This window comes from Danio rerio, chromosome 16, assembly GCF_052040795.2.
Source record: "Danio rerio strain M-AB ecotype USA chromosome 16, GRCz13ab, whole genome shotgun sequence".
In the NCBI taxonomy this organism is placed as follows: domain Eukaryota; kingdom Metazoa; phylum Chordata; class Actinopteri; order Cypriniformes; family Danionidae; genus Danio; species Danio rerio.
In genome coordinates this window covers 59,662,501-59,689,991 of record NC_141036.1, presented here as the reverse complement: position 1 = coordinate 59,689,991, position 27,491 = coordinate 59,662,501, and the positions used below count along the sequence as shown (strand labels likewise).

Genomic DNA, 27,491 nt, shown 5'->3' with positions numbered 1-27,491 from the left:
ATAATTCATACGGACAATTACAGAGATGAATAGAGCGGCGGCCCGGGGTTCATGGCTAATACAGACGCCCGAGGGCCACCAGGGTCAGCGGCCAATCACATTTACACAAGAGAAAGACAGAAGAGGGAAAACCAGCTATCGATCGAACCGCAGAGAAATCCAGCCGCCGGCGGCTCATATCACACCAGACAAAGACACATCTGAGACTCGTCTGCTTTGTGCAACAACACAAAATGCACATTATTATAGTTTAGCATTTTTTAATTACTTTTGGCTTCAACACACTCCAAATATGCAGAGTGTTAAACCCAAACCGTTTGGTCAAAGAGTCTCATTTAACTTGTAGAAAATAATGATGACAGCATTTATAGGTGTAGTGTTTATAATTGAGCTATAAATATCAGTTTAGGTGCAGCATGGTGGCTCAGTGGTTAGCACTCCGGCCTTACAACAAGAAGGTCGCTGGTTCAAGTCCCAGCTGGGTCAGTTGGCGTTTCTGTGTGGAGTTTGCATGTTCTCCCCGTGTTGGTGTGGGTTTCCTCCGGGTGCTCCGGTTTCTCCCACAGTCCAAACACATGCGCTATAGGGGAATAGATCAACTAAATTGGCCGTAGTGTATGAGTGTGTGTGCGTGTGTGTGTGTGTGTGTGTGTGTGTGTGTGTGTGGGTGGGTGGGTGTTTCACAATACTAGGTTGAGGCTGGAAGGGCATCTGCTGTGTAAAACATATGCTGTAATAGTTGGCAGTTCATTCAGCTGTGGCAGCCTCTGATAAATAAAAGGTCTAAGCTGAAGAAAATGAGTATCAGTTCAGGTTTAGTTTGTTTTATCCATCATGTCTTTTTACACCTGCTTGAGGTTTGCCGCAGGCTCATATGAGATCAGACCAGACAAAGACACGTCTGAGACTCTTCTGCTTTTTAGCAACAACAAAAAAAATGCACATATTATAGTTTTGCGTTTTTAAATTAGTTTTGCTTCAACACACTCCAAAAACGCTGAGCTGTCCTAACCCAATGCTGGGTCAATTATTGTTAAACATTTGGTTAAAAAAGTGATTTAACTTGAATGAAATAAATGATGACAGCATATTAAAATGAGCTATAAATATCTTGTTTTATCCATCATGTCTTTTTAAACCCTCTTGCTGTTGAATTTGTGTGTTTTGGAACGAGTGCCACTTTCATTTCGGTTACATTTTAAATTTTATTGCAACGTTTTGAATTTAAATCACTTTGTTACTGTACATTACTGAATTTGTTACATAATTAATGTAACCTTTTTTAAATTTTAAACAGATGCCATTTGAAAATTAAAAGCAACATTTTTAAAATCTAAATTACTTTGTCACATTTTTTTGTATTAATTTCTCATTTAAATGTAACCATAGGGATATATTTACAATTCTGAAGGCTATGCCATCTCTATAATTGCAAAACATATTTGAACAAATAACAGCTATCAATTGAGCCATGCAGATGCAGTCTTATCAGATCAAACAAAGACACATCTGAGAATCTTAAAACGTTATTATAGTTTTGCTTTTTAAAATTAGTTTTTGCTTCAATATTCTCCAAAACTTATTGTTCTAACCCAATATTGTTAAATTGAACCGTTTGGTCAAAAGTGTCATTTAAATTGAATGAAAATAATGATGACCGCATTTATTAGTCTGCTATTTTAAAATGAGCTATAAATATGTTTGTTATATCCATCATGTCTTTTTTAACCTGTTTGCTGTTATTTTTGAGTGTGTTTCAGAGTCAGTGATGCTTTCATTTCCATTACAATTTAAATGTATTTGCAACTTTTTAAATTGAAATGTCTTTGTGTTGCTGTACATTGTTGAATTTGTTACATTTAAAATTTAAATGTAACCATTTTGAAATTGTGAACACAGATGACTTTTGAAATTTAAAAGTAACATTTTAATATCTAAATTACTTTGTTAAATTTTTTAGTATTCATTTGAACTTTTCTCATTTAAATGTAACCATATGGAAATATATACAGATCTGAAGGCTATGCCATCAAATATGTTTCGCAATTATACAGAACAAAAAACAGCTGTCGATTGAGCCGTGCAGAGAAATCCACCGGCGGCTCATATCAGACCAAACAAAGACACATCTGAGACTCTTAAAACATTATTATAGTTTTGCATTTAAAATTAGTTTTTGCTTCAATACTCTCCAAAAATGGCCACTTTATATCGTATACTAATCAGGCAGTGAAGATCAGTGATTTTTTTTTAATAAAACAGACCTTAAATGTGCTGATTTTGTTACTGCATTCACTGGAAGCGCTTCAATCGTGTTACTGAAAATGAAAAGTCCTTCTGCATTTACCCTGCTGGGGCAGTTTTTTGTTTCTCCCTGACCTTTCTGCGAGACATCTTTTTGAGTCCTCTGCAAATCTGAGTAGAAGTTGAGATGAGTTGCGTGTCCTCTGCTGAAGGTCTTGAGTGTTCAGAAGTTTGATCTGGATCTCCCGTCCTCCTCTAATGAGCTGCTGGCTGCTGTTTCATTTGGGCTGCTTGATAAATATGGAGGAGCGCAGGGCGTCTGGCAGCCCGTTCACTGACACTGACATTTTCATTCCTGCCTTGTTTTCCTGAGCGGCTGTCATATCAAACCCTTCTCTCTCAGATTATCCTTCATTACCGCTTTCCAAAGGCCAGAAAGCTTTACACTGCCAGAGAGCACAGGAGTGGACAGAGATTCTGACCTTCTCACTGACATTCTGAGAGATGGAGACAGAGAGATGGAGAGAGAGAATTATATTTTAAGGACCAACTTTATTTCAAACAATCAATTTACATTACAAGCTGTACGTAATACACTTCAGAGCAAGTAAAAGAGAAAATGAAAATGTTCCTTTCCATCACAACACAAAAAATAGTTTTAAAGCACCAGAACATTTATTCATTCATTCATTTACCTTCGGCTTAGTCTCCATTATAAAGGCCGCCACAGCGCCACAACTATTCCAGCATATGTTTTACACAGCGTCTGCCCTTCCAGCTGCGACCCAGTACTGGGAAACACCCATACACACTCATTCACACGCACACTCATACACTACGGCCTATTTAGTCCATCAATTCCCCTATAGCGCATGTGTTTGAACTGTGGGGGAAACCGGAGCACCCGAAGGAAACCCACGCCAACACGGGGAGAACATGCAAACTCCACACAGAAATGACAACTGACCCAGCCGGGACTCAAACCAGTGACCTTCTTGCTGTGAGGCCACAGTGCAACACCACTGAGCCACCGTGCCGCTCCAGCACCAGAACATTTCAAGGATAATATATCATTGATCAGCTTATAGTACAAAAAATCAGCCACAATCCTGGATTCATATAAGCTGTAAACAAACACACAACTTCCTGAGCAGATCTCTTATCCATTTTATTCTTTCTACATTTCAAATCAATAAAAAGCGTGTTAAAGTAATTTGTGAAGTTTATCATCAATAACAGAACACAAAACATTTCTAAACAATATGTGCTTTTATAAAACGTAACCCTTGTCTGCTGTTGAGTCGTTTTCATTCACTCTGAGCTGATTTAGAGTCTTTGGCCTCAGTTTTCTCCGTGTTTCAGCGAATGGAATGGTTTTTATGTGACAAATCTTATTTTGACACATATTTTGGCAAATACTTTGAAAACTAAACAACATACACACAAGGGCAGATTGACTCCCCTTTGGTTGTGTTAGGGGCTGTTTTTGCCCCATTGACTTCCATTATAATCCCTTTTTTTGACTGCAGAGCCGTGACAGCATATACACTTTATTACGTAATCCATAGTCATCTTTTAAAAATGTATTTATTTTACTGTTACGTTTATGCCAGTTAGGTTTGGAATTTTCTACTGTCGTTATTATTTTATTTCAGTGTTACTCTGGAGTCAGTTTCTTTCTGAATTTGCCATAGGTGTCATTTTTGACTTTAAGTTTTAAGGGACTAAGCCTAATGTGTATTTTAGAACTTGTATAATTTATTAATTAGTATATATTTTTTGGTTTTAGGGTGAACTTACATTTTTTAAAGTCGTTGTAGTGGTTTTCGGTTTGAGCGCGGTACAGGTAGTGTGTTCTGTGAGTGTGTTCAGTGTATGTGTGTGTGTGTGTGATGTATTAAAGAAGGCAGGCTGGGTCGCTGGTGTTTAACTAGCTGTCAGACAGCAGGATGTGACCAGTGTTCCTGTGAACTGTATGAATATGGACGTGTCTATCTGTGGCAAGCACACGCACTCATGTGTGAACGCCTCTCACACACACTGCTGGTATCGTGAGCTGGTGTAAGAATTGAACTGTCTGTTCTTATTACAGCATCGACGCACACATTTACATATAGAAGATGTGAAATCACACACCGGTGGAGACCAAACTAATGCTGGACTCCAGTTACTCTGCTTTATTATGTCTTGACTGACTAGAAGACAAAATATATTCAAATATATATGTTCTATAAATTTGTCAAGCTGTATTAAAAAGTTCATTCATTCACTTTTGTTTGGCTTAGTCCCTTATGTATCAGGGGTCGCCACAGCAGAATGAACCACTAACTATTCCAGCATATGTTTTATACAGCGGATGCCCTTCCAGCTGCAACCCAGTACTGGGAAACACACATACACACTCATTCACACACACACACACACACACACACACACACACACACACACACACACACACACACACACACACACATGCATACACATGCATACACACGCACACACTCAATTGTGGTCACACACTTGCATGCAAATACCCATGCACGCAAATACAAACACATTGGAAAACACTGATGGACGCTCTTCAATGAAAACATTCATAACATATTTATTCATTCATTCATTCATTCATTCATTTTTGGCTTAGTCCTTTAATAATCAGGATTCGCCAATGCGGAATGAACCGCCAACTTATCCAGCATATGTTTTACGTAGCAGCTGCCCTTCCAGCAGTACCCCAAAACTGGTAAACATTGAAACTTATTCAATTCCCCTATAGCTCATGTGTTTGGACTGTGGGGGAAATTTCGTTAGTGCTTAAATACGTTAGCGCAAAGATTTGTATCAAAACTTTCCAATCAAGAAACTTCTGCGCATTTCACTTTGTGGCCCTGATTTGACAAAGGGGGCGGAGTCAATGGAACTGCCTCTATTTAAGCAACGTCATCACTTGAAGACACCGTATCACAGAGGTAGTCTTACAGCCCATTAGGTTTGGTAGGAGGTTACTAAACAGCACATTAAAATGAGCACTGCAATCGACTGGACGGGTTTTTGTAAAGGCAATGCTATAAAAAACGTTTTGCAAATATATAGTTTTTATTTGATCTTTTTATTGTAAATAAAAAATTTTTTGGCACTGCTTGATTTTTTTTTTCTTTTTTTGTTTTGTTTGCAATTTTCATTTTTATTTCACAAAGCTTAATTTTCCCTTTGCAGTTTCTCAAAAATTAATTTTTGCTTTGCGATTTTTGGAGATTTGCATTTATTTATTTTTTTGCTAGCTACTTTATTTTTGTTTGCAAAACTTTCTTTTATTTTGCAAGAACATATGGCCCCAGGATGCTTTCACATCTGTAGTTTGCTTCATTTGGTCCACACTGCTGGCTTTGGTCCGAACCAGTTAATAAGAACCAAAATGCAGTCATCTGACAAAATCCACATCTCTCATTGGCCAGATGTTGAACATATTTCCTAAACTGCTTATTGATTGGTCAGAATTCATGTGCGGGAAAATGCCAGTGCCAGACTCAAAATGTCACGTTTTACTATGGAGCTACGACTGCGCTGCACTGAAAAAAGTGTTGCATGCAGAGCTGTTGCAAACAATTTATTTGTGTTGAATTTGAACAAACAAATTAAGTTAAATAATGTTCAACGTAATTAGTTTGTTTAAATTCAACACAAATAAATTGTTTACAACCACTTAACGTAAACAAATTGAGTAAATCCAAGGAATCATCTCTGAATAATTTTTTTCAGTGTGGCTGATTGTATCTCTGCTTTAGACAAACTTTACATTTAGAGAATGAAGCGCGGCCGTGGCTGGAAAACAGTGTTTTAATGCATCGCTTGTCACTTCAGGAGGAGGCGTGAATTAATTTAGCTAAACTGTGACATGCTCATCTTGCGGAAATATTACCAACGATCCATCAGGTAATGTTTTCCCCTCTCTCTCTCTTTCTCTCTCTCTGTTGGTAAAGCGCTGTCAACAAATATTTTTCCTCCATATCCCATAATGCACAGCACATCAGCCTACAGCAGCTGGATTAGTCCAAAAGTCCAAAACTTTTTGCGATTGGGTCTGTTTTAGTTTGGATCAAGTTCTCACCACAAACGAACCGCTTGTTTATAAGCGTACCGAGACCACCTCGTCAAGCAGGTCTTAATGCGTTTTTTTTTTGGTCAGCTTTTGGTGCGCACTCGAGTACGATTGCTGCATTCACACCTAATGAACCGCACCAAAAGGGAAAACCAACTCTAGTGCGATTCAACCCAACTTAATAAGGCTGGTGTGAAAGCACCCCTAGATCGGCTCCAGAGATGCCTGATAACAGAACAATGCTTCGCCTTAATGTCCACACTGTCCACCCTATATTATTGACTATTACAAGTGTTATATATCATTTAGATCAGAAAGGGCGATGTGCACACTGAGACGCAGGGATATTGATGATTCACACAAGTCGAAACGGAGATTCATTCACAAACGAATCGCTCCCTTCATTAGAAGTGAGAACAGGACACGGATTACATCAAATTTAACAGGGAAGGAGGATAATACTTTCCATGCACACAAACACACACTCTTTGTCGGCAATACCCGTGCGTTCACTGGTCCATCGATGTAGAAAAGTGGTGAATTTTCATATTTAAAAAAATGTTTGCATACTGACCACTGGGAAAACTCCCAATCATAGATATATGTGTATATATGTGTATATATCCTACCCAAGCTCATTTTGGAAACGTAGCACTGCGGACGTTTCTGGAGACGTGGCTGGAGGTACGTACGGCCGCGTTTAGTTTTTTTTCGAGCGAACGCTGTGGGGCGGTGTGGCGCCGCTCCGCTCCTCCTCTTCGCGCTCGCCGGCCGACGGCTCGCCTCCGAGTGGAGGGCTTTCCTGATGCAACCAGTTTGTCTGCTTAGCTCACATCGTTACGTCGGCGGAGCGGAGGCCCCGGAGAAGGAGGAGCCGGCCGTGGGGACAACGACCGGGATCGAGTCCGGGGAACAGCGGTTCCAGAAATCAGGTAAGACGAAAAACAGAATCCGAAAAATAAGGGCGAGAACGCGGCAGGATGCGAAAACGCGGTCGAAATCGAAGAAGAGGGCTTTTGCTTTTTAATTTTTTTTTTCTGGACGGCTTTTGCAAACCGTCGCTTGGGTTTAGGGAAGGAGGAGGATGAGGAGGAAGACGAGGCTGATCCAGCGGAAAAAGCGTGCACAGCGGCCTCTCGCGGATCCGCGTAAACAAAAAAACGCTCGAATATGTACCTCCCGGGACGTATCTCGCAGTCCGCAGAAACGTCCGCGGGGCTACGTTTCCACAATGAGCCCGGGTTGTATATATCTCTGGCTCTGGATGGCCACAGTCCACCCATGCACCTTGGCCCCACATTCATTTCAAAGGAAGGCTACCCTGTACTAAAATGGCGGCTCTATTGACGCATTCCTTCCAATAGACATCAACAGCGTAGGCGGCATCTAATGTAAATATCTATAGTGCGTAGTTAGCGAGCTCGCTGACATCTCTCATAGCAACAAGCTCAACCCCGCCCACTCTCTCATCTTCAGACTTCTCTCAGTAAAAGTTGATCTCAGTTCTTTGTGAACTGGAAACTCTGAGCTGAACACATTGACTGCTATTCAAGAGAACTTTCAGTGCTGAGATCAAATGCTGTGTGAACACAGGCTCTGATCTGCTGATGTGCTGTGGTTTGCTTGTCTTCTCTGAGCCTCCTGCTGATCTGATCTCTCTCCACCCGCTTCGCTCGCTCTTCAAAGCCTCCGTCGGTCCTCCACCCACCATCCATTATCCATTATCATCCATTACACGCGCACGTCTCTGATAGAGAAACGACACCTGCACCTCCTACTGTCCCTGAGAGATTCACCAAAGCACACCGAGAGCTCAGGGCTCAGTCAATGAGTAAAGCGTCATGTACATCCAGACGCTTATTATTGCAGAATAAAGCCTGACATGTTCATAAGCAACTCTTATATAAGACTGAAGGGTTTATTCTGCGATTATAAACAGTCTGGATGTACTTTATCCGGCTTATTACATGGCTACTTGCATCACAACATAAATATTTGACACAGAACATATTACTGTCCTGAATTATAATGTGATTAGAAAAGATACTCCTCAGGCTATGTCCAGTGATGTATAGTAAGGAAGAAGAACTACTTCACTACTGTACTTCAGTACTAAAAGGCTGCATCTGTACTCTACTGGAGGATTGTTATTGTCTGCTTTCACTTGTACTTCAGTCAGGGCCGGCGCATCCATATAGGCGACCTAGGGCGGCAGTATAGAGAGGGCGGCGTCTGCTACACCTCCCTTACCACCTGCGTCCTCAGTTATGTCCGCTACACCTCCCCGCGTCCTCAGATATATTCGCGCATAGACGATAGAATAGAGAGGGCGGCGTCAGTGTCATCTCCATCAGCACCCACATGTCCTCAGTTATATCCGCGCATAGGGCGGCAGAATTGAGGTCTGCGAAACCCGCACGTCCTCAGTTATATCCGCGCATAGGGCGGCAGGATAAAGAGAGCAGTGTCCGCGACACCTCCCTCCCTCAGCACCCGCGCGTCCTCAGTTATATCCACGCATAGGGCGGCAGAATAGAGAGAGCGGTGTCCGCCTGTCTGCGACACCTCCCTCCCTCAGCACCCGCGTGTCCTCAGTTATATCTCCGCATAGAGCGCCGGAAAAAGAGGTCCGTGACACCTCACTTCATTTTCATAACCGGTCACTTTCGTTTTCACATTGGGGTTGAGGGCGGCGTGATCGTCCGCTGCCTAGAGCGGCAGTTCAGCTTGCTCCGGCCCTGACTTCAGTGCATATTTTCGATAAGTTTAATCCTTTTACTTCGATAGATTGTTTATGTGCTGCATCGTTGCTCGTTACTAGTGGTGTCAAAATTATTGATATCGGTTCAGTAATATATCATAACCGGTTATTACGTACTGATGTCATTTATCTCCTATGTCGCAATACTATAGCGATGGAGGCGAGGGTGAGTAAATAACGCTCTTACTACAATGAAGTCGGCACAGCACACAAGCTGCTATTTCACTACTGCCGAGAAATGCTGTAAAGCTCCATCTTTACCTCTCTCTCTCTCTCACTTTGGACATTTGACCCGCTGGCCTGTTTGTGAGGTAACTTTTCCTCTTCTTTTGGCTGTTAAAGCGATACTTGTGGATCCTGACATGAGCGTACCTGTGATGCGAGTTCTCTCCACTGTGTCTATTATGGATTATCTGTGTCAACCACATATTATGCGCATATAGACTGTAACTGCGGCTGTTCTTCCCGCCATCAGTGAACAGCGCTTTCATTCAGCTGAGCAGGGGAAGACAATAACCAATCATAGGGGTGTAAGACCTCGCCTGTAAGCGCTCAGAAAGCAAGCGGGAGAATATTTACATGAGTGTATTTGCTGTAAATGCTCATGCTGTCCTCTGTGCATGTGTTGGAGCTTTGTTTGGAACATTCAGAAAGAGTGTTTTCTTTGAGCAGGTCAAATTAAAGGTGCAGTTCATAGATTTTACTGCTGTGTTAAAGAACATAATTGTATTACAAATAATATATGAATATATTTATAGATTTTAATAAAAAAAAATTCTTGTGTTGTGAAAAAAATCTAATTACGTATGGAAGCATCGTCAATGTACCTAGATGCACTGAGATATCGAATTGAACCAAATCGATGGCATGATAATCAAAATTAAACCAAACCGTGAGACCAGTTTCACAGCCCCACTCGTTACAATTCTAGACCTTTTTCTTGGCTGCTGCTTGGAGGGTGCCATAGCGACCAGCGTCTTCCGGGAGAATGTTTAGAACTTCTGTTTACAGCATTTACAACCGGTAATTTGCGATCCGAAAATAGTTTCAGTACCGATTTGAGTGGATTACGGAGTGTTTTTCTGACACACAACTTTAAAAGGTGTGTGTTAAAGCTGTTTTAATCTTATACAATGTAGTCTTTCAGAGCTAATTTATTTTCTTCTTTGGAAACATCTTGCGGATTCTATTAATATTGGTTCCACGTTAAATCTCTATTTATTTGTGTATCAAATTGTTTGCAATTGCTTTTGATAGTATGTTTTTGTTTATTCAGGCTTTAGACTGCAGGAAGTGTTTCAGGTGAAGTGTGCTGCTTGTTTGTTTGCTTGTTTTGTTAGTTGTTTGTTTGTTATGATGTGAAGTACTCTGTTTGATTTATAAACTTCTTTGGGACCCCCTCGAAAATTAGATGGTTCATCTCAAAGGGCTATCCCATTCAATGAATTCAAATTATTATTATTATTATTATTATTATTATTATTGGGTGAAGCAGTGGTGCAGTAGGTAGTGCTGTTGCCCCACAGCAAGAAGGTAAGAAGGTCGCTGGTTAGATCCTCAGCTCAGGTGTTTCTGTGTGGAGTTTGCATGTTTCTCCCTGCGTTCGCGTGGGTTTCCTCCGGGTGCTCCGGTTTCCCCCACAGTCCAAAGACATGCAGTACAGGTGAATTGGGTTGGCTAAATTCTCTGTAGTTGTCACACAACCAGCGATCGCTTTCCAGAGATCGCTGGTTTTAACACGAACTCTCAAAACTACATTTCCGCATTTCCCAGGACTACATTTTCATACATGCACTGCTCCCAAACACGCACGCCTGTTCATTCATCTATCCTGATTGCAATCACCAGCTGAACCTTGTCACAGACTGATATCACTCCATTCATAAGCCACTCATTCACGCTTCCAGGTTGCCGAGTCTTGTTTGCATCTTTGTGACATTACAACGCGTTTCCCTGTCTTGTTTTCTCCGTGTTAGACCTAAGCCTTGTCAACCTTGTTCTCTAGTTTAGCCGCCTGTCTTTCGACCTTTTGCCTATATATTGTTTATGATTCTGGACTGTCTATAGATACCCGTTTGCACCTGATGACCACTGCTTGCCTGACATTGACTAAACCTGCATATTGGATCTTACCTCCTGTTGTGAGTGTCACTCCCCCCAGTCGTTACAGAAGTGTATGAGTGTGTGTGTGAATGAGTGTTTGTGGATGTTTCCCAGAGATGGGTTGCGGCTGTAAGGGCATCTGCTGCGTAAAAACGTGCTGGATAAGTTGGCGGTTCATTCCGCTGTGGCGACCCCGGATTAATAAAGGGACTAAGCCGAAAAGAAAACGAATGAATGAATTATTATTATTATGTCACAAGATGGAGTTTGCATGTTCTCCCCTTGTTGGCGTGGGTTTCCTCTGGGTGCTCCGGCTTCCTCCACAGTCCAAACACATGCGCTATATTGATGAACTAAATTGGCCCTAGTGTATGAGTGTGTGTGTCAATGAGAGTGTATGGGTGTTTCCCAGTACTGGGTACACAGGGCATCCGCTGTGTAAAACATATGCTGGAACAGTTGGCGATTCATTTTCATTCCTAAAAAAAGAAGGTACTAAGCCGAAGGAAATTGAGTAAATGAATGAAAATGACAACAGTCAAGAACATCAGAGTAACTTTACCTGAGGTTTACCACAGTATTTCTATTTTCGTTCAGAATCATCCAAAGTCGAGCAGTGATTTTGCACGTTCACTCGGCTCATCACCAGTGAGAATCACTTGGACATGAATGGCTTGAAAAATGCTGACGAAAAATGCTGACGAAAAACGCAAGCAAAAAACTTCCTGGTGTGCACGAGGCTTTGCATTTCATTTGCATATAGTTCAGCATCTCAGTTCAGCATTGATGCCCCGTCCTGTTTATCAGTCGTCTCCCTGCAAACTGACACAGACATTCAGGTATCTCTGACAGTCCTTCAGTTGCTTGTCAAACACCTCATTTGGCCGTCTGCTCATGCAAAACATGAAGAATGAGCCCGTTTTCTCACTAATCAGAGCATTTTGTATGTCAGAAGAAGAGCTGGTTATACTATATATCTGCCATTTCAAGTCCAGCATCTGTTGGTCAAAAGGAAACACCATCTCTTATATATAGGAAATGGTTGTTTGTCATTTTAGTGCATTGTGCTTTGTAAAACAATGAATAGATAAGTATTATAATGCATTATAGCTGTGGTTAGAGTTATTGATGAGATCATACCGTCCATTATAAGGTGCATTACAATATATAATTAATGCATTAGTTTTAGTTTATAATGTATCATATAGAAAAGCTTTAAGTCAAATATGTTCTCAGGTAAGATTGTGCAAGTCAAAACACTGAATGTTGTCTCTTTCAGTGAAGATGATCGAATGCACTTAGTTTGGCTGCGTTTGATGCTGCAGATTTCTGCTTCAATTTATTGTACATGCACAAAACAGATGCGTTCAGGAAAATGCAGTATTGCAGTATTCTCATCTATGCATTGGAAAGACACAAAACCCACAAAAATGTACTTCAACTTACATTTGACTGCAGTTTCTAAGGTGAGCACTTGGTGGCAGTGTGAAGCCAACAACTTTTGTTCCTTTTCACACTCAAAAAAGAAAAAAATTGTTGAATGAACATGATTTAATCGTGGCACCCTTTATGCATCTAATCCAATCAAGTAAACCTGAACTGCTTTGAACATGTTGTATGAACACAAAGCACATTTGTAGATAAAACATGGTTTCAATATGTCAGTCTAACTTCTTTGCAACTAATTGACTCAAAATGTTTGTATTGTGTTATTCTAATTAAAATGATTCTAATTTACTCAATGTAACACTAAAGCTTTACTTTAACAAAATTATGTCTTGTTAAATCAGCTAGTAATTTCTTGTTCAATATTGTTGTTTAAATTACATTTTTTAAATGACAATACTATGAAGCAAGATTTAAAATTAAGTAATTCAACACAAAAAGGACAGAAATCATGTTATACATACATATATATATATATATATATATATATATTTCTTTTATTATAGCCTTTAGCAGGCACCAATCACATTTAAACAAATTTCTTCTTTAATATTCTGATACAAAATGTTATATAATATCCAAAATTGTAATATGTAAAATAAAATGTATGAGAAACATTTAGCCAACAAAATAACCTTGGCTCTAAAGAAAACTGATCCCCAAGCAATACCTGTAGGACGTTGACATCATTTTTTTTTACCAATTGAGTTTAAACAGCTTTCTTCACTTTGGTACTCCTATTCAAAATGTAAAAGTATAAAATGTATAGGAAACATATAGCCAACAACATAACATGCAGAACATTCAAGCTCTTGGGAAAACCAATTCCCAAACTGTGCCGAGAACACGCGGTGATGCTTCTTCTTGTTGTTTTCGTATGGTGACATCCAAACGCACTACCGCCACCTACTGATATGCGCGAAGTGACTCTCCAGAGTGTGAGTTGTCGATTTGAAGCGTTTCAGTTTCATTAAATCAACATGTTCTGATCAAATTCATTTGATTATTTCTTGATTCAGTTTCAAATAACATGAATTAATCATTTAACATACGTAAACTTGATTTGTTCTTTTCAATCTGACAAATTTTTATTTTGTAAATCCAATACATGCCTAGTTGATTTTTTTGAGTGCACACTAGTCGTCTGAAACGGACAGCAAAACACTCCCTAAGAAAGATATTTTAAATTCGCTAAAATGTAGACAGCGCCCTCTAGTGAATTTTTGCTATTTGAAACGTGCAACATAACGTGGTCTAAGGAGTATATTTCAAATTCGCAAAAATGTAGACAGCACTCTCTAGTGTTTTTCCTTTTGAAACATACAACAAAGCATATGCTAAGAAACGGATTTTAAATTTGCTAAAATGTAGACAGCGCCATCTAGTGGATTTGTCATCTGAAACATACAACAAAACACTCGATAGGAAACCTATTTTAAATTCGCTAAAATGTAGACAGCGCCCTCTAGTAGATTTCTCATCTGAAATGTACAACAAAGCGTACCTTAAGAAACACATTTCAAATTTGCTAAAATGTAGACAGCACCCTCTAGTGGATTTATTTGAACCGTACAACATAATGTGATCTAAGAAGCATATTTCAAATTCGGAAAAATGTAGACAGCACTCTCTAGTGTTTTTCCATTTAAAACATACAACAAAGCATTTGCTAAGAAACATTTTAAATTTGCAAAAATATAGACAGCGCCCTCTAGTGGATTTCTCATCTGAAACGTACAGCAAAACACTCCCTAAGAAACATTTTAAATTCGCTAAAATGTACACAGCGCCGTCTAGTGGATTTGTCATTTAAAATATACAACATAACACAACCTTAAAAGCATATTTCAAATTCGCAAAAATGTTGACGACACCCTTTAGTGTTTTTCCTTTTGAAACATACAACAAAGCATATGCTAAGAATCGTGTCTAAAAAAAGTTTTCTAAAATGTAAACAGTGCCCTCTAGTGGATTTGTCATCTGAAACGTACAACAAAGCGTTCCTTAAGAAATGCATTAATGTAGACAGCGCCATCTAGTGGATTTATTTGAAATGTACAACATAACGTGATCTAAAAAAAATGTTTCAAATTTGCAAAAAATGTAGACAGCACTCTCCAGTGTTTTCCTTTTGCAACATACAACAGAGCATATGCTAAGAAACATATTTTAAAATCGCTAAAATGTAGACTGCACCCTCTAGTGGATTTTTGTTATTAGAAACGTGCAACATAACGTGCTCTAAGGAGGATATTTCAAATTCGTAAAAATGTAGACAGCATTCTCTAGTGTTTTCCTTTTGAAACATACAACAAAGCAAATGGATTTTAAATTCGCTAAAATGTAGACAGCGCCCTCTAGTGGATTTGTCATCTGAAACGTACAGCAAAAAACTCGATAGGAAACACATTTTAAATTTGCTAAAATGTTGACAGCACCGTCTAGTGGATTTGCATTTAAAAAATACAACATAACACACCCTGAGAAGCGTATTTCAAATTCGCAAAAAATGTAGACGACACCCTTTAGTGTTTTTCGTTTTTAAGCATACAACAAAGCATATACTAAGAAACATATTTTAAATTCGCTAAAATGTAGACAGCGCCCTCTAGTGGATTTCTCATCTAAAATGTACAACAAAGCGTACCTTAAGAAACGCACCTCAAATTTGCTAAAATGTAGACAGCGCCCTCTAGTGGATTTATTTGAAATGTACAACATAACGTGATCTAAGAAGCATATTTCAAATTCGCAAAAATGTAGACAACACTCTGTAGTGTTTTCCTTTTGAAACATACCACAAAGCATACCCTAAGAAGCATATTTAACATTTCCAACAATGTTGACAACGCCCTCCAATAGATTTGTCATGTGAATGTGCAACTAAATGTACCTGGAGCAACATATTTTTTTTACGTTTTGCAAAAATGTACACTGAGGTCCATATTTCTAGTGAGTCTGGTCTGGCTGTTTATCTGCCGTCAGTGATCATGATAAATGACTCGACCTCAGAGAACATGTAGTGCTGTGACCTCCATCACATCACCTGTCAAAGCCTGGTCAGCATGATGAGTAGAGCTCACTGCTGCACACTAACACACACATTTACAAGCTGGAGAAACACAAACCAACCATCACACATGTTCTAATGGGTCCCTCTACAAATACCATAAGACAAAAAAACAAAACATACAAACATTTTAACCATTAAAATCAGTAGATTTTAACGATGTCTAGTGTGTTTTGGGACACTTATTCATTCATTTAATGTTTTTAACATTGTATCACAAATACAAGACAAAGAATTAGCAGTAGAGACACAAATGTTTACTGCAGTTTTCATTAAAACTAACATTGTAATTTCCATTATAACTATTAAATCCAATACAAATGATATGATGGTTTCTATTGGTTTTGTTTTTTAGCATGGTTATCTTAATGTTCTGCTTATTGGCACAAAATTTTGTCAAATTTCAGCAGACCTCTCATTTAAATCCCATGCTTTTAAATGATGATTTTGTTTTTTTAAACATGCCTATTCACCAGTATTTCTCTGACTTTCTCTTGAATTTGAGAAAATCTAACTTGAGCTTAATTTATTTGAATAATTTTCTCTGTAGAGATGCTTAAAGCTGAACTGGCTTTGTTTTATTATTGATTGATTATGAATTTACAGTCCCAAAAAGTGCCAGTGTGTTGCAACCAAACAGTTGGCTTAAAAAATGGTCATTTCAATTAATAAAAAAATAACCCAAGGAAACACTGTTATTTATCTGAATTGAAAATTATTCAGTCAATTCTTGTCAATTTAGTTCTTTAAACCATATTATTCTACAGTGCTGTTTATGAATGCTTGACTCTGATTGTCTGATGATCATTCTAAGGTGTTTGGTTATTGTTGTTGTAGTTCCAGCAGGTTTTGAGCGCATTACAGCTCCATATCACTCCGCTAAATGATTATAGTTATTTCACAGCTCCAACCGTCAGAAATACAACATTGAATTACAACATCTGAACAGTGGAGCAGCAGAATAATGCACCCTGAATAATCCCATTGAATTATTAGAAAATAATCATCATATCTATAAGTATAAATAGAATAATGCACGCCTGGCTGTTGATTATTAGAAGATAATGGACAATATAAGTAGTATAAGTGGAATAATGCACGTCTGGCTGTTGATTATTAGAAGATAATAGACAATATAAGTAGTATAAGTGGAATAATGCACGCCTGACTGTTGATTATTAGAAGATAATGGACAATATATAAGTAGTATAAGTGGAATAATGCACGCCTGGCTGTTGATTATTAGAAGATAATAGACAATATAAGTAGTATAAGTGGAATAATGCACGCCTAGCTGTTGATTATTAGAAGATAATGGACAATATAAGTAGTATAAGTGGAATAATGCACGCCTGGCTGTTGATTATTAGAAGATAATGGACAATATAAGTAGTATAAGTGGAATAATGCACGCCTGGCTGTTGATTATTAGAAGATAATGGACAATATAAGTAGTATAAGTGGAATAATGCACGCCTGGCTGTTGATTATTAGAAGATAATGGACAATATATAAGTAGTATAAGTGGAATAATGCACGCCTAGCTGTTGATTATTAGAAGATAATAGACAATATAAGTAGTATAAGTGGAATAATGCACGCCTGGCTGTTGATTATTAGAAGATAATAGACAATATAAGTAGTATAAGTGGAATAATGCACGCCTGGCTGTTGATTATTAGAAGATAATAGACAATATAAGTAGTATAAGTGGAATAATGCACGCCTGGCTGTTGATTATTAGATGATAAAAGACGATATAAGTAGTATAAGTGGAATAATGCACGCCTGGCTGTTGATTATTAGAAGATAATGGACAATATAAGTAGTATAAGTGGAATAATGCACGCCTGGCTGTTGATTATTAGAAGATAATAGACGATATAATCAGTATAAGTGGAATAATGCACGCCTGGCTGTTGATTATTAGAAGATAATAGACGATATAATCAGTATAAGTGGAATAATGCACGCCTGGCTGTTGATTATTAGAAGATAATAGACGATATAATCAGTATAAGTGGAATAATGCACGCCTGGCTGTTGATTATTAGAAGATAATAGACGATATAATCAGTATAAGTGGAATAATGCACGCCTGGCTGTTGAATTATTAGAAGATAATGGATGATATAAGTAAGTAGAATAATGCAGCCCTGGCTATTGAAATATTATAAAATAAAGATTGTATATCTAGTATAAGTGGAATTATGCACTTCTGGCTGTTGAATTATTGTAAAATAATTAGCGTATATGTAAGTGTAATAATGCACTTCTAGCCCTTGAATTATTAGAAAATAAGCCACACCAGATTTGTAAGGACAAATTTGCTTAATGCACACTTTTAGAGTGTGTATTTGGCTGATCACATCACAGATCGTCACAGATCTGCTGTTAGTTTGTTTTCTGACATTTTTTAGGCACCATTAAGTTGTTTATGTAATTCTGTGCATATTAAATGACTATGATTTTTACCACCCGATGTGTAAAAGCCACTGTGCTTATCATCATGACTGCATCACCACTTCAAGTGTGCATTATTCTCTAATAATCCAACAGGCACTCTTACAGAAATAATGTTGACTTGACCTTTAAGACAGTTTCATATTTTGCACGAGTGTCAGATTGGCATGACCTGGAACAGAAGGTAAATAGAGTGGGTTGTGATTGCTTCATTGTGAATCTGGACTGTGGTCTGGTGAAGGTGACCCGCTCTCAGACACTCATGCGCTGGATGTTTGATGTCCAGAGCTCCATCTTTCCCCCAATGTGTGTTCAATATAGATGACAAATTTCACCTCAGATTGCTTCTGCTCCGGTGTGGAGGCTGTGTGTGATAGACAGACTGAGGAGAGAGAGATTTCTGTTTTTCCTGGGCTCGCTCGCTCCTGTGGGATTTCAGAGCTCCACTCAGTTTCTCCGAAAGATTTCTCATCACAGAAGTACATCAGTGTGAAAGTGCTCTGCGCAGAGGGACACACTGCATTTACACTGACTTTACTGTGAACTTCTAGTTTCTGGAGGAGGACAGATAAAGCAGGACGCACAAAAACTCTTCTTATATCTTTAAAAAATTAATGTTATTTTAATTAAAGGGCACCTATGGTGAAAAATCTACTTTTCAAGCTGTTTGGACGGACATACATCTAGATATAGTATATAGACCATCATATTGAGGTGATATAAACACACACAGTCCTTTTTTTTTCCAATGTAACAACATAAAAACGGTGGACCAATTGGAGTGGTTTTCAGAGCGACCGCAACTTGACGTAGGAGTGCGGTGCCCCCGCCCACCAATATTGATTGACAGGCACGCATTACTACATCCTCAGTTTGTTGTTTCACGTCCGATATTATCAGTGTGTGAGTCAAAGCGATGTCACCAAAGGAACACCCTTGCTGTATTTTTGTATGTAAGGCTCATTGGGCTCAACACAAGAGCCTTCATCGTCTTCCTGCGAATTAGCATTTTACATTTAGCCGCTATTTGCGCTGAACACGCAGTGAATGCAACGTATCGAGATTCGGGCCATTAAAAACAGCTGATCCACCGAGTCTTTCAGCACTCTCTCCGAAAACACTCGATTGATCTCGGCTGGCGGATCAACATTCACCACATGATCGCTCTCATGAGCACCATTGTTTGTAACTTTAGGTGGGTTTGCAAACCTGTGTAGTTTTCATTGTGTCTTCCTTAAACTTCAGCCGTTTGCATTTCCTGCATTCACAGAAGCTCCGTCATCTCAACTAGGTGCAATTGTAAAGTGTGAGCGTGTTGCCTAGCGTGCGTGTCCCTCCATTGGAAATAACGAACATGCCTTAGTGATAGCCTTAGTCAAAGTTATCCAGTGTGCGTGGTTATTAGTCTAGGTGTACAAGCTCATAACTTTATGAATAGTCTTTAATGAACCTAAAAGAGCACATGTCACTCCGCTGCTCATCCGTTTGCACTGGCTGCCAGTTGCTGCTCGCATCAAATTCAAAGCTCTGATGTTTGCTTATAAAGCGACTTCTGGCTTTGCTTCTTCTTATCTGCTCTCACTTCTGCAGATGTATGTGCCCTCCAGAAACTTGCGTTCTGTGAATGAACGTCGCCTCGTGGTTCCATCCCAAAGAGGGAAGAAATCACTTTCCCGAACTCTCGCATTCAATCTGCCCAGAACGGCAGAGTCACTCGCTGTCTTCAAGAAACCACTAAAATCTCAACTATTTAGTCTCCACTTCCTTACCAATCTGCAATTGCTTCTCTGGCTTCGCTAACTGTACTACAAAAAAAAAAAAAATTACTATTGTTTTGCTTCTTAGACTTTACAGACCTGAAACTTGCCTACAGCACTTCTTCATTGTTGCTCTTATATTTGTGTAAATTGCTTCCTTGTCCTCATTTGTAAGTCACTTTGGATAAAAGCGTCTGCTAAATGACTAAATGTAAATGTAAATGTAGTTGCCGCAGATTTGTTCCATGCAGAAACTCGGTGTTGAGCAGTCTTTATGATTAAAGCGCTGTTAGTAGTGAAACCGGTTAATCGTTACATCCCTATACAGATGACGCATGCATCGTTAAATAGCGGCTGTAAAACTATACAAAGACCACTCTGACACAATCTGACACATTAGGAATATTGATTCCTCAACAGTAGTCTCTGCTTGGTTTATGCGAGTCGTACATGTACGGCTGCATGCTGGTCCTCTCACTCATGTTGCTTCTCTCCATCTGCCTGTCTGTTGCCATACACAAAATGGGAGCTCTTGGCTCCGCCCCCTTGTTAAGTTGGGCGGGAAGTCGAAACTAATTTTCATGTGAAGCAACACACTCATAAAACAACGACCTGTGTACACGCCACCAACATCACACTCTAACACATTATAATAAACAAATCTGAACTGTGTTTTGAACTGAAGCTAAACTGGCACACTCAGAAGAACCATATTATATGGTGTATATATATTAAATATATTAATATTACATCTCAAAAAAGGGTGAACTAGGTGCCCTTTAATGTGCATCATTAAAGTGCATCATTAAAATACAGCGGGGAAAATAAGTATTTGACTCATCAGCATTTTTATCAGTAAGGGGATTTCTAAGTGGGCTACTGACACAAAATTCCTACCAGATGTAGCCATCAAGCCAAATATTGAATTCATACAAAGAAATCAGAACATTTAAGTATACAAGTTGAGTCATAATAAATAAAGTGAAATGACACAGGGAATAAGTATTGAACACATGAAGATAACAAGGTGCAAAATGGCATAGAAAGTCAGGAGATCTGTCAGTATTGAGAGAAAAACCCTGCTACCTATCAGTACTAATTGATATCAGCTGCTTTAGTCCTAATTGATGGCCTATAAAGGCTTCTCATTACTCAGGAGGCACACAGGAAAGACTTCATGATGGGTAAAAACAAAGAACTCTCTCAAGATCTGCGTAGTCTTATCGTTGAAAAGCATTTTGATGGGAATGGTTATAGGCGCATTTCCAGAATGCTGAATGTTCCTGTGAGCACTGTGGGGGCTATTATCCGGAAATGGAAAAAGCATAAGTTCACCATAAACCGGCCATGATCAGGTGCTCCATGTAAGATCCCTGTCCGAGGAGTCCAAAGAATAATCAGGAGAGTTCTCCAAGAGCCAAGAACCACTCGGGCAGAACTTCAGGAAGACCTCGCATCAGCGGGTACTATTGTTTCAAAGAAAACTATAAGCAATGCACTGAACCACCATGGCATCCATGCACGCTCACCACGCAAGACTCCATTGCTGAACAAAAAGCATGTTGAGGCCCGGTTAAAGTTTGTGAAACAGCATTTGGAGAAGCCTGTGGATTATTGGGAAACTATAGTATGGTCAGATGAAAGCAAAATTGAACTTTTTGGCAGTCATTCTACACATCATGTTTGGAGAAGAAATGGCACTGCCCACCACCCCAAGAACACTATACCAACAGTTAAGTTTGGGGGTGGAAGCATCATGGTTTGGGGCTGCTTTTCAGCAAGGGGTACTGGCAGACTTCATATTATTGAAGGTAGGATGAATGGAGAAATGTACCGGGAGATTCTGGATAAAAATCTGCTGCCATCTACCAGAAAGCTGAAAATGAAAAGAGGGTGGACATTTCAGCAAGACAATGATCCCAAACACAAGGCCAAGGAAACAATGAAGTGGTTTCAAAGAAAGAAAATCAAGTTGCTTGAATGGCCCAGTCAATCACCTGACCTAAATCCCATAGAAAATCTATGGAGAGAACTGAAGATCAAAGTTCATAAAAGAGGCCCAAGGAACCTTCAAGATTTAAAGACCGTTTGTGTGGAAGAATGGGCCAGAATCACTCCTGAGCAATGCAGACGACTGGTCTCTCCATACAAGAGGCGTCTAGAAGCTGTGATCACCAACAAAGGCTTTTCTACAAAGTATTAAGTAAAGTGTGTTCAATACTTATTCCCTGTGTCATTTCACTTTATTTATTATGACTCAACTTGTATACTTAAATGTTCTGATTTCTTTGTATGAATTCAATATTTGGCTTGATGGCTACATCTGGTAGGAATTTTGTGTCAGTAGCCCACTTAGAAATCCCCTTACTGATAAAAATGCTGATGTGTCAAATACTTATTTTCCCCGCTGTAAATGATGTGTATGTGGATTTGGGATTTTCCCATAGACTGTTTGCAAAGTGTACAGATCATTTTGGACATGCCACTTTTTGGGCAAAATTAAATAAAAGCTGAGAATTTTTTCCCACAATGATGTATCTTGTACATCATGTTAATATCTTTAAGGAGACTTTAAGTCAGAATCTGCCAGGGGTATGAATAATTTTGGGCTTGACTATATATATTAGGGATGCAACAATACAGTTAGCCCACGGTTCAATACATACCTTGGTTTTTTAACACGGTTTTCGGTTCGATTCTCATGGCTTGACACATGTTTTTTTTTATTCTATAGGCAATTGGAACAGTAAAAGGTTCGGAAGAACAAAAAAATAAAAATGATTTATTGCAATACTCACTTTGTTTTACTTAAAAGCCAAGAAAACTACAGTAGTTCCTAGTGTATTGTATATAAAAAATGAACACTAAAATCTCACAGCTGCTGGTAGCCCATGTACAAACTGGGGAGCAGCAAATGAATCTCATTGTGTTTTGTTTGATAACAGAGGTGTTAATGTAAAAATGCACAGATCTGTAATGAAGCATTCGACTACTTTAGTAACCGTTTGTGTTCATTTAAGAGAAAATTAGTTGTGTTTAAAATAAAACATGCAGGACAGAGCAAAAAAAAGAAAAAAGAAGCACTTTTCTGACGGTCCCTTACTGAGAGCTCCGCTCAGCATGAGCTTTCCTGGCTAAACGCATATTACGAGGGCTTAAACGGAGCAGTGCTCGTAATATCGAGCGGAATAAAGAGAAAGACAGCTGTGAAACATAACCAGCTTTGTCTTTTTGTAGGAAACACACTTTAGATCATTTTAGGGTAAGAGTTTTTTGAATTATTGCTGTCTAACACTGAATGTGTCAGGAATATCGATAACAAAATCAAACCATACTCATTTCTGGCGCCCCCCTGGATGTACAGCGCCCTTAGCATTTGCCTATATGCCACAGTCCAGCCCTGGTCCTCACCGCAGATTTGAAAGACGCCGGTGCTTTCTCGTACTGTTGTCTGACTTCACCGGCGCTTCCTCATACTGTTGCCCTAACCTCAGTTCACCGCCGCTCGCCATGTTAATAGTGCAGTGGTGGTTAAGCGCCCCTAACTTTAGAGCACAGTGATTGGATATTTACTGACCATGGTCACCACCCATCTTGAAAAGCTTGCCCCCTCACATATACTAATGTGCCACAAACAGGACATTAATATCACCAACCATTCCCATTTTATTAAGGTGCATCCATATAAATGGCCCACCCTGTATACAAACACACACACACACACACACACACACACACACACACACACACACACACACACACACACACACACACACACACACATATATATATATATATATATATATATAACAAAACAAATCTACTATTTAGATGTGATCTTGTTTTCCACATTAATTTTACCAGGGTAGAATTACATGCACACTGTTTGAGTGTGTATTTTCATGGCTCGTCTCATCACAGATCATAAATGATAGATGCTGCCGTTAGTTGCTTTTGTTTGTTTCTTGACATTTAATGTATTTAAGCACTATTAAGTTGTTTTGAATTCTGTACTAATTAAATTGCCCGTCATAATTCAAAAACAGCACAAACATAATTCATTTACAGCAGAATAATTAACTTGTGGCCTGCTGATGTTCAGCATATGATTATTCCATTACTATGATTTTACCTTGATATATAAGCTCTAATAAAGACAGATATGTTCCTGAGTGTAATCCAACACCGCCCCCTGCTGGACACACTGCTCCTGCACACACACTCTGTTCACTAGTGCCGTTTAACAGGTCAAGCATCACTACTAATGTGCTCATAATACACATATATGAGAAACATACACACACACATGTTAGTATTGGTGGTTAATGAGGACTCTTCATATGCGTAATGTATTTTACACAGTATGGCCCTCCCCCTAAACCCAACCCTCACAGCAAACCTGTGGATAATTAAATCAAGAGACCCCATTAAGGAGGATTTTTACATTATAAGGACACAAAGGATGTCCTCATAATGTTGTAATGCCATCATAGCCATGTCATTACACAAAAACATACACACACACACTGACACTCTTACTCTTACACACACTCTTACATGACACACAGACTATTATTAACAGTAGAGTAGGTCTCCATCTGCGTGTCGCTCTGTCCTTCATCTTGAGTGTGTTTTCTCCTGAAGGACTCACTGTGCTCTTCTCTTGTGTGTGTGTGTGTGTGTGTGCAGGTTTTGGGGACACCGTCAGAGGAGACGTGGCCAGGTGTTCACTCACTGCCGCACTTCAAACCAGGTAAACATCATCCTGTGCATCTGAGCGTCAATCACACACACTCGAACACTCTCACACACACTAGAACACACTCAAACACACTCACACACACACTAGAACACTTGCCCTTGAGGACAGTCAAATATAATGTGAGCGAGTAGGGTTATAGTTTGTGTAATATTATTGGATTGCAGGTAATGAGGCACGTGAACTCTAACATGTTTCCCTGAACACCTTTATGAGTTTCTTTTCACTGTTGAACACAAAACACAATATTCACTATAATAATGGCTGTTTCTTTTCTTCCAGCATTCTTCACAATATCTTCCTTTGTGTTCAGCAGAAGAAAAAAAACTCAAACTGTTCAAATGAGAAAATGAAGATTTTTATTTTATTTTTAGGGTGAACTTGACCCTTTAAACACAACATCTTGCTATAGTGTGTGAGTGAGTGTGTAGATCTGGGTTTGCTGTATGCAGTGTGCTAGTGTAGTGCTCTAGAAATGTGGACACACTGCCCTCTGCTGACTGACATTGTACACTACAGCAGTGGTTCTCAAAGTGGGGGTCGTGGGACAATGAAGGGGTCGAGGGCATACAGTAGGTTTGTACTTGACATTGGTGGGGACGGGTGAATCAAACAACCCCCAAGAATGAACATATATGTATAAAGTTAAAGCCAAAATGATTAGACCCCCTGAATTATTCACCTCCCTATTTATTTTTCCCCCAATTTCATTTTAGCAAAGACTAAATCTTTGCTATGATGACAGTAAATAATATTAGACTAGATATTCTTCAAGACACTTCTATACAGCTTAAAGTGACATTTAAAGGCTTCACTAGGGTAATTAGGGTAACTAGGCAGGTTAGGGTAATTAGGCAAGTTATTGTATAACAAGGGTTTGTTCTGTAGATTATCCAAAACAAATATAGCTTAAAGGGGCTAATAATATTGACCTTTAGATGCATATTGTTGCATTCTTTATATTTAACCAATTAGTAACACACATTTTTAGATCAGACCGCTGTTGTTCAATGACTTGCCTAATCACCTTAACTTTACACTAATTAACCTAGTTAAGTATTTAAATGTCACTTAATAAGTCACTGAATACAAGTGCTTGAAGAATATCTAGTCTAATATTATTTACTGTCATCAAGGCGAAGATAAAGTAAATCAGTTATTAGAGATGAGTTATTAAAACTATTATGATTAGAAATGTGTTGAATCTATCTGCTCTTTAACAGCACTAGGGAATGTTAGAAAAATTAAAATACATAAAGGTTTCAACTGTACATAAACTATTACTTATAAATTGATAGGCAAGTGCAAACAATAATGATAATAAAATAATAAAAATAATAATACTTATAAAAATAATAATAACAAATTATATCAATGTAGTGTTTTGTCTTAATTTGATTGATTGTTATTGTTTACATTCTCCTGTGATTTGTCTGTGTAGTTCAGTGTTGTGTCAGCAGATGGCAGTGTTTACTGCATTTCATCTGTGACGGATCTTTAATATCCCTACTGAATGAGAGGACACGTGTCTTGAGAAAGTACTGTAGTAAATACTATAGTGTTTTTGAACCATACTATAGTAAATTATTGCTCCAGCATACTGCAGTATTAGCTATAGTCAATTGATAAACTGTAATAACTATACTATACTATACTATACTATACTATACCATACTATACTATACCAATGGTTCTCAAAGTGGGGGTCGGGACCCCCCGAGGGGTCGCGGGACAATGAAGGGGGGTCGCCTGGTGGTTTCCAAAAATCTATTTATTTTTATTAAACCATAAGAATTACCATATTTTATCCATAACCTTCTGAAGAGAAAAAATAGTCGTATATACCATATATGGTTACTATAGTAGCTTATAGTTACTACTTCTATTGGATTGCAACCCCTCGGGTAATTCCATTGTATTAACGACACAGCAATAGCATCAGATGTAGCAGATTTCATAACACCTGGTTAAACTTTGTGGCCCATTTCCAGCTCTCATACATTAAAAAAATTAAAAGAAGAATAGACTTGGGTCTATTGGTGTGTGTGCGCCATTGCATGCAAGGTTTCTGTATTTATAACCACCTCAGAGGATATAGGGGGTCGCGAGTCACTGGCATTGACATTTTGGGGGATGCGGCCTGAAAAGTTTGGGAACCCCTGAACTATACGATACGATACTATACTATACGATACTATACTATACTATACTATACTATACTATACTATACTATACTATACTATACTACAACTGCTGTGTATTGTTGTGTAATATATATCATAGTTGTCAAAAGCTACAGTATTGTGTCATTTGTTTATATTACAGTAGTTCTTGTGTTACTGTAGCAACTGTAGAATCACCACACCAGAATAATTCAAGTACTTTATATTACAGTGTATCCGAAAAGTATTGATAGCGCTTCACTTTTTCCACATTTGTTTATGTTAAAGCCTTATTCCAAAATGGATTAAATTAATGTATTTCCTCAACATTCTACACACAATCCCCCATAAAGACAATGTGGAAAAATTTGTGCACATTTTTTCAAAATAAAAAAGCTGAAAAATCACATGTACATCAGTATTCACAGCGTTTGGCGTGGAGCTCTAAATCGAGCTCAGGTCCATTCTGTCTCCACAGATCATTCTTGAGGTGTTTCAGCAGCTTTATTGGAGTTCACCTGTGCTCAATTCAGCTGATGGACATGATCTGAAAAGGCTACACCTGTCTATATAAGGGCCCAGGGTTAACAGTGCATGACAAAGCGCAAACCAAGCATGAAGACAAAG

General features: G+C 38.8%; 1 protein-coding gene and 1 long non-coding RNA gene across 9 annotated transcripts in view; one reads left to right on the top strand and one right to left on the bottom strand.

Annotated features, from left to right (window-relative positions):
- LOC147840467 (uncharacterized) overlaps positions 1 to 19,976 on the bottom strand; it is a 36,983-nt gene extending 17,007 nt beyond the window's left edge. The window contains exon 1 of the long non-coding RNA XR_015512265.1: positions 19,637 to 19,976. This is a non-coding gene — a long non-coding RNA (uncharacterized LOC147840467). The remainder of the gene's footprint in view (positions 1 to 19,636) is intronic.
- The window catches only part of cdk14 (cyclin dependent kinase 14), a 236,291-nt gene that overhangs the window by 144,191 nt on the left and 64,609 nt on the right, over positions 1 to 27,491 (top strand). For all 8 annotated transcript variants that reach the window (NM_001430898.3, XM_087286182.1, NM_001442048.1 and 5 more), the window contains 1 exon segment: positions 24,633 to 24,696. In NM_001430898.3, the coding sequence (NP_001417827.1) occupies positions 24,633 to 24,696 (64 nt within the window).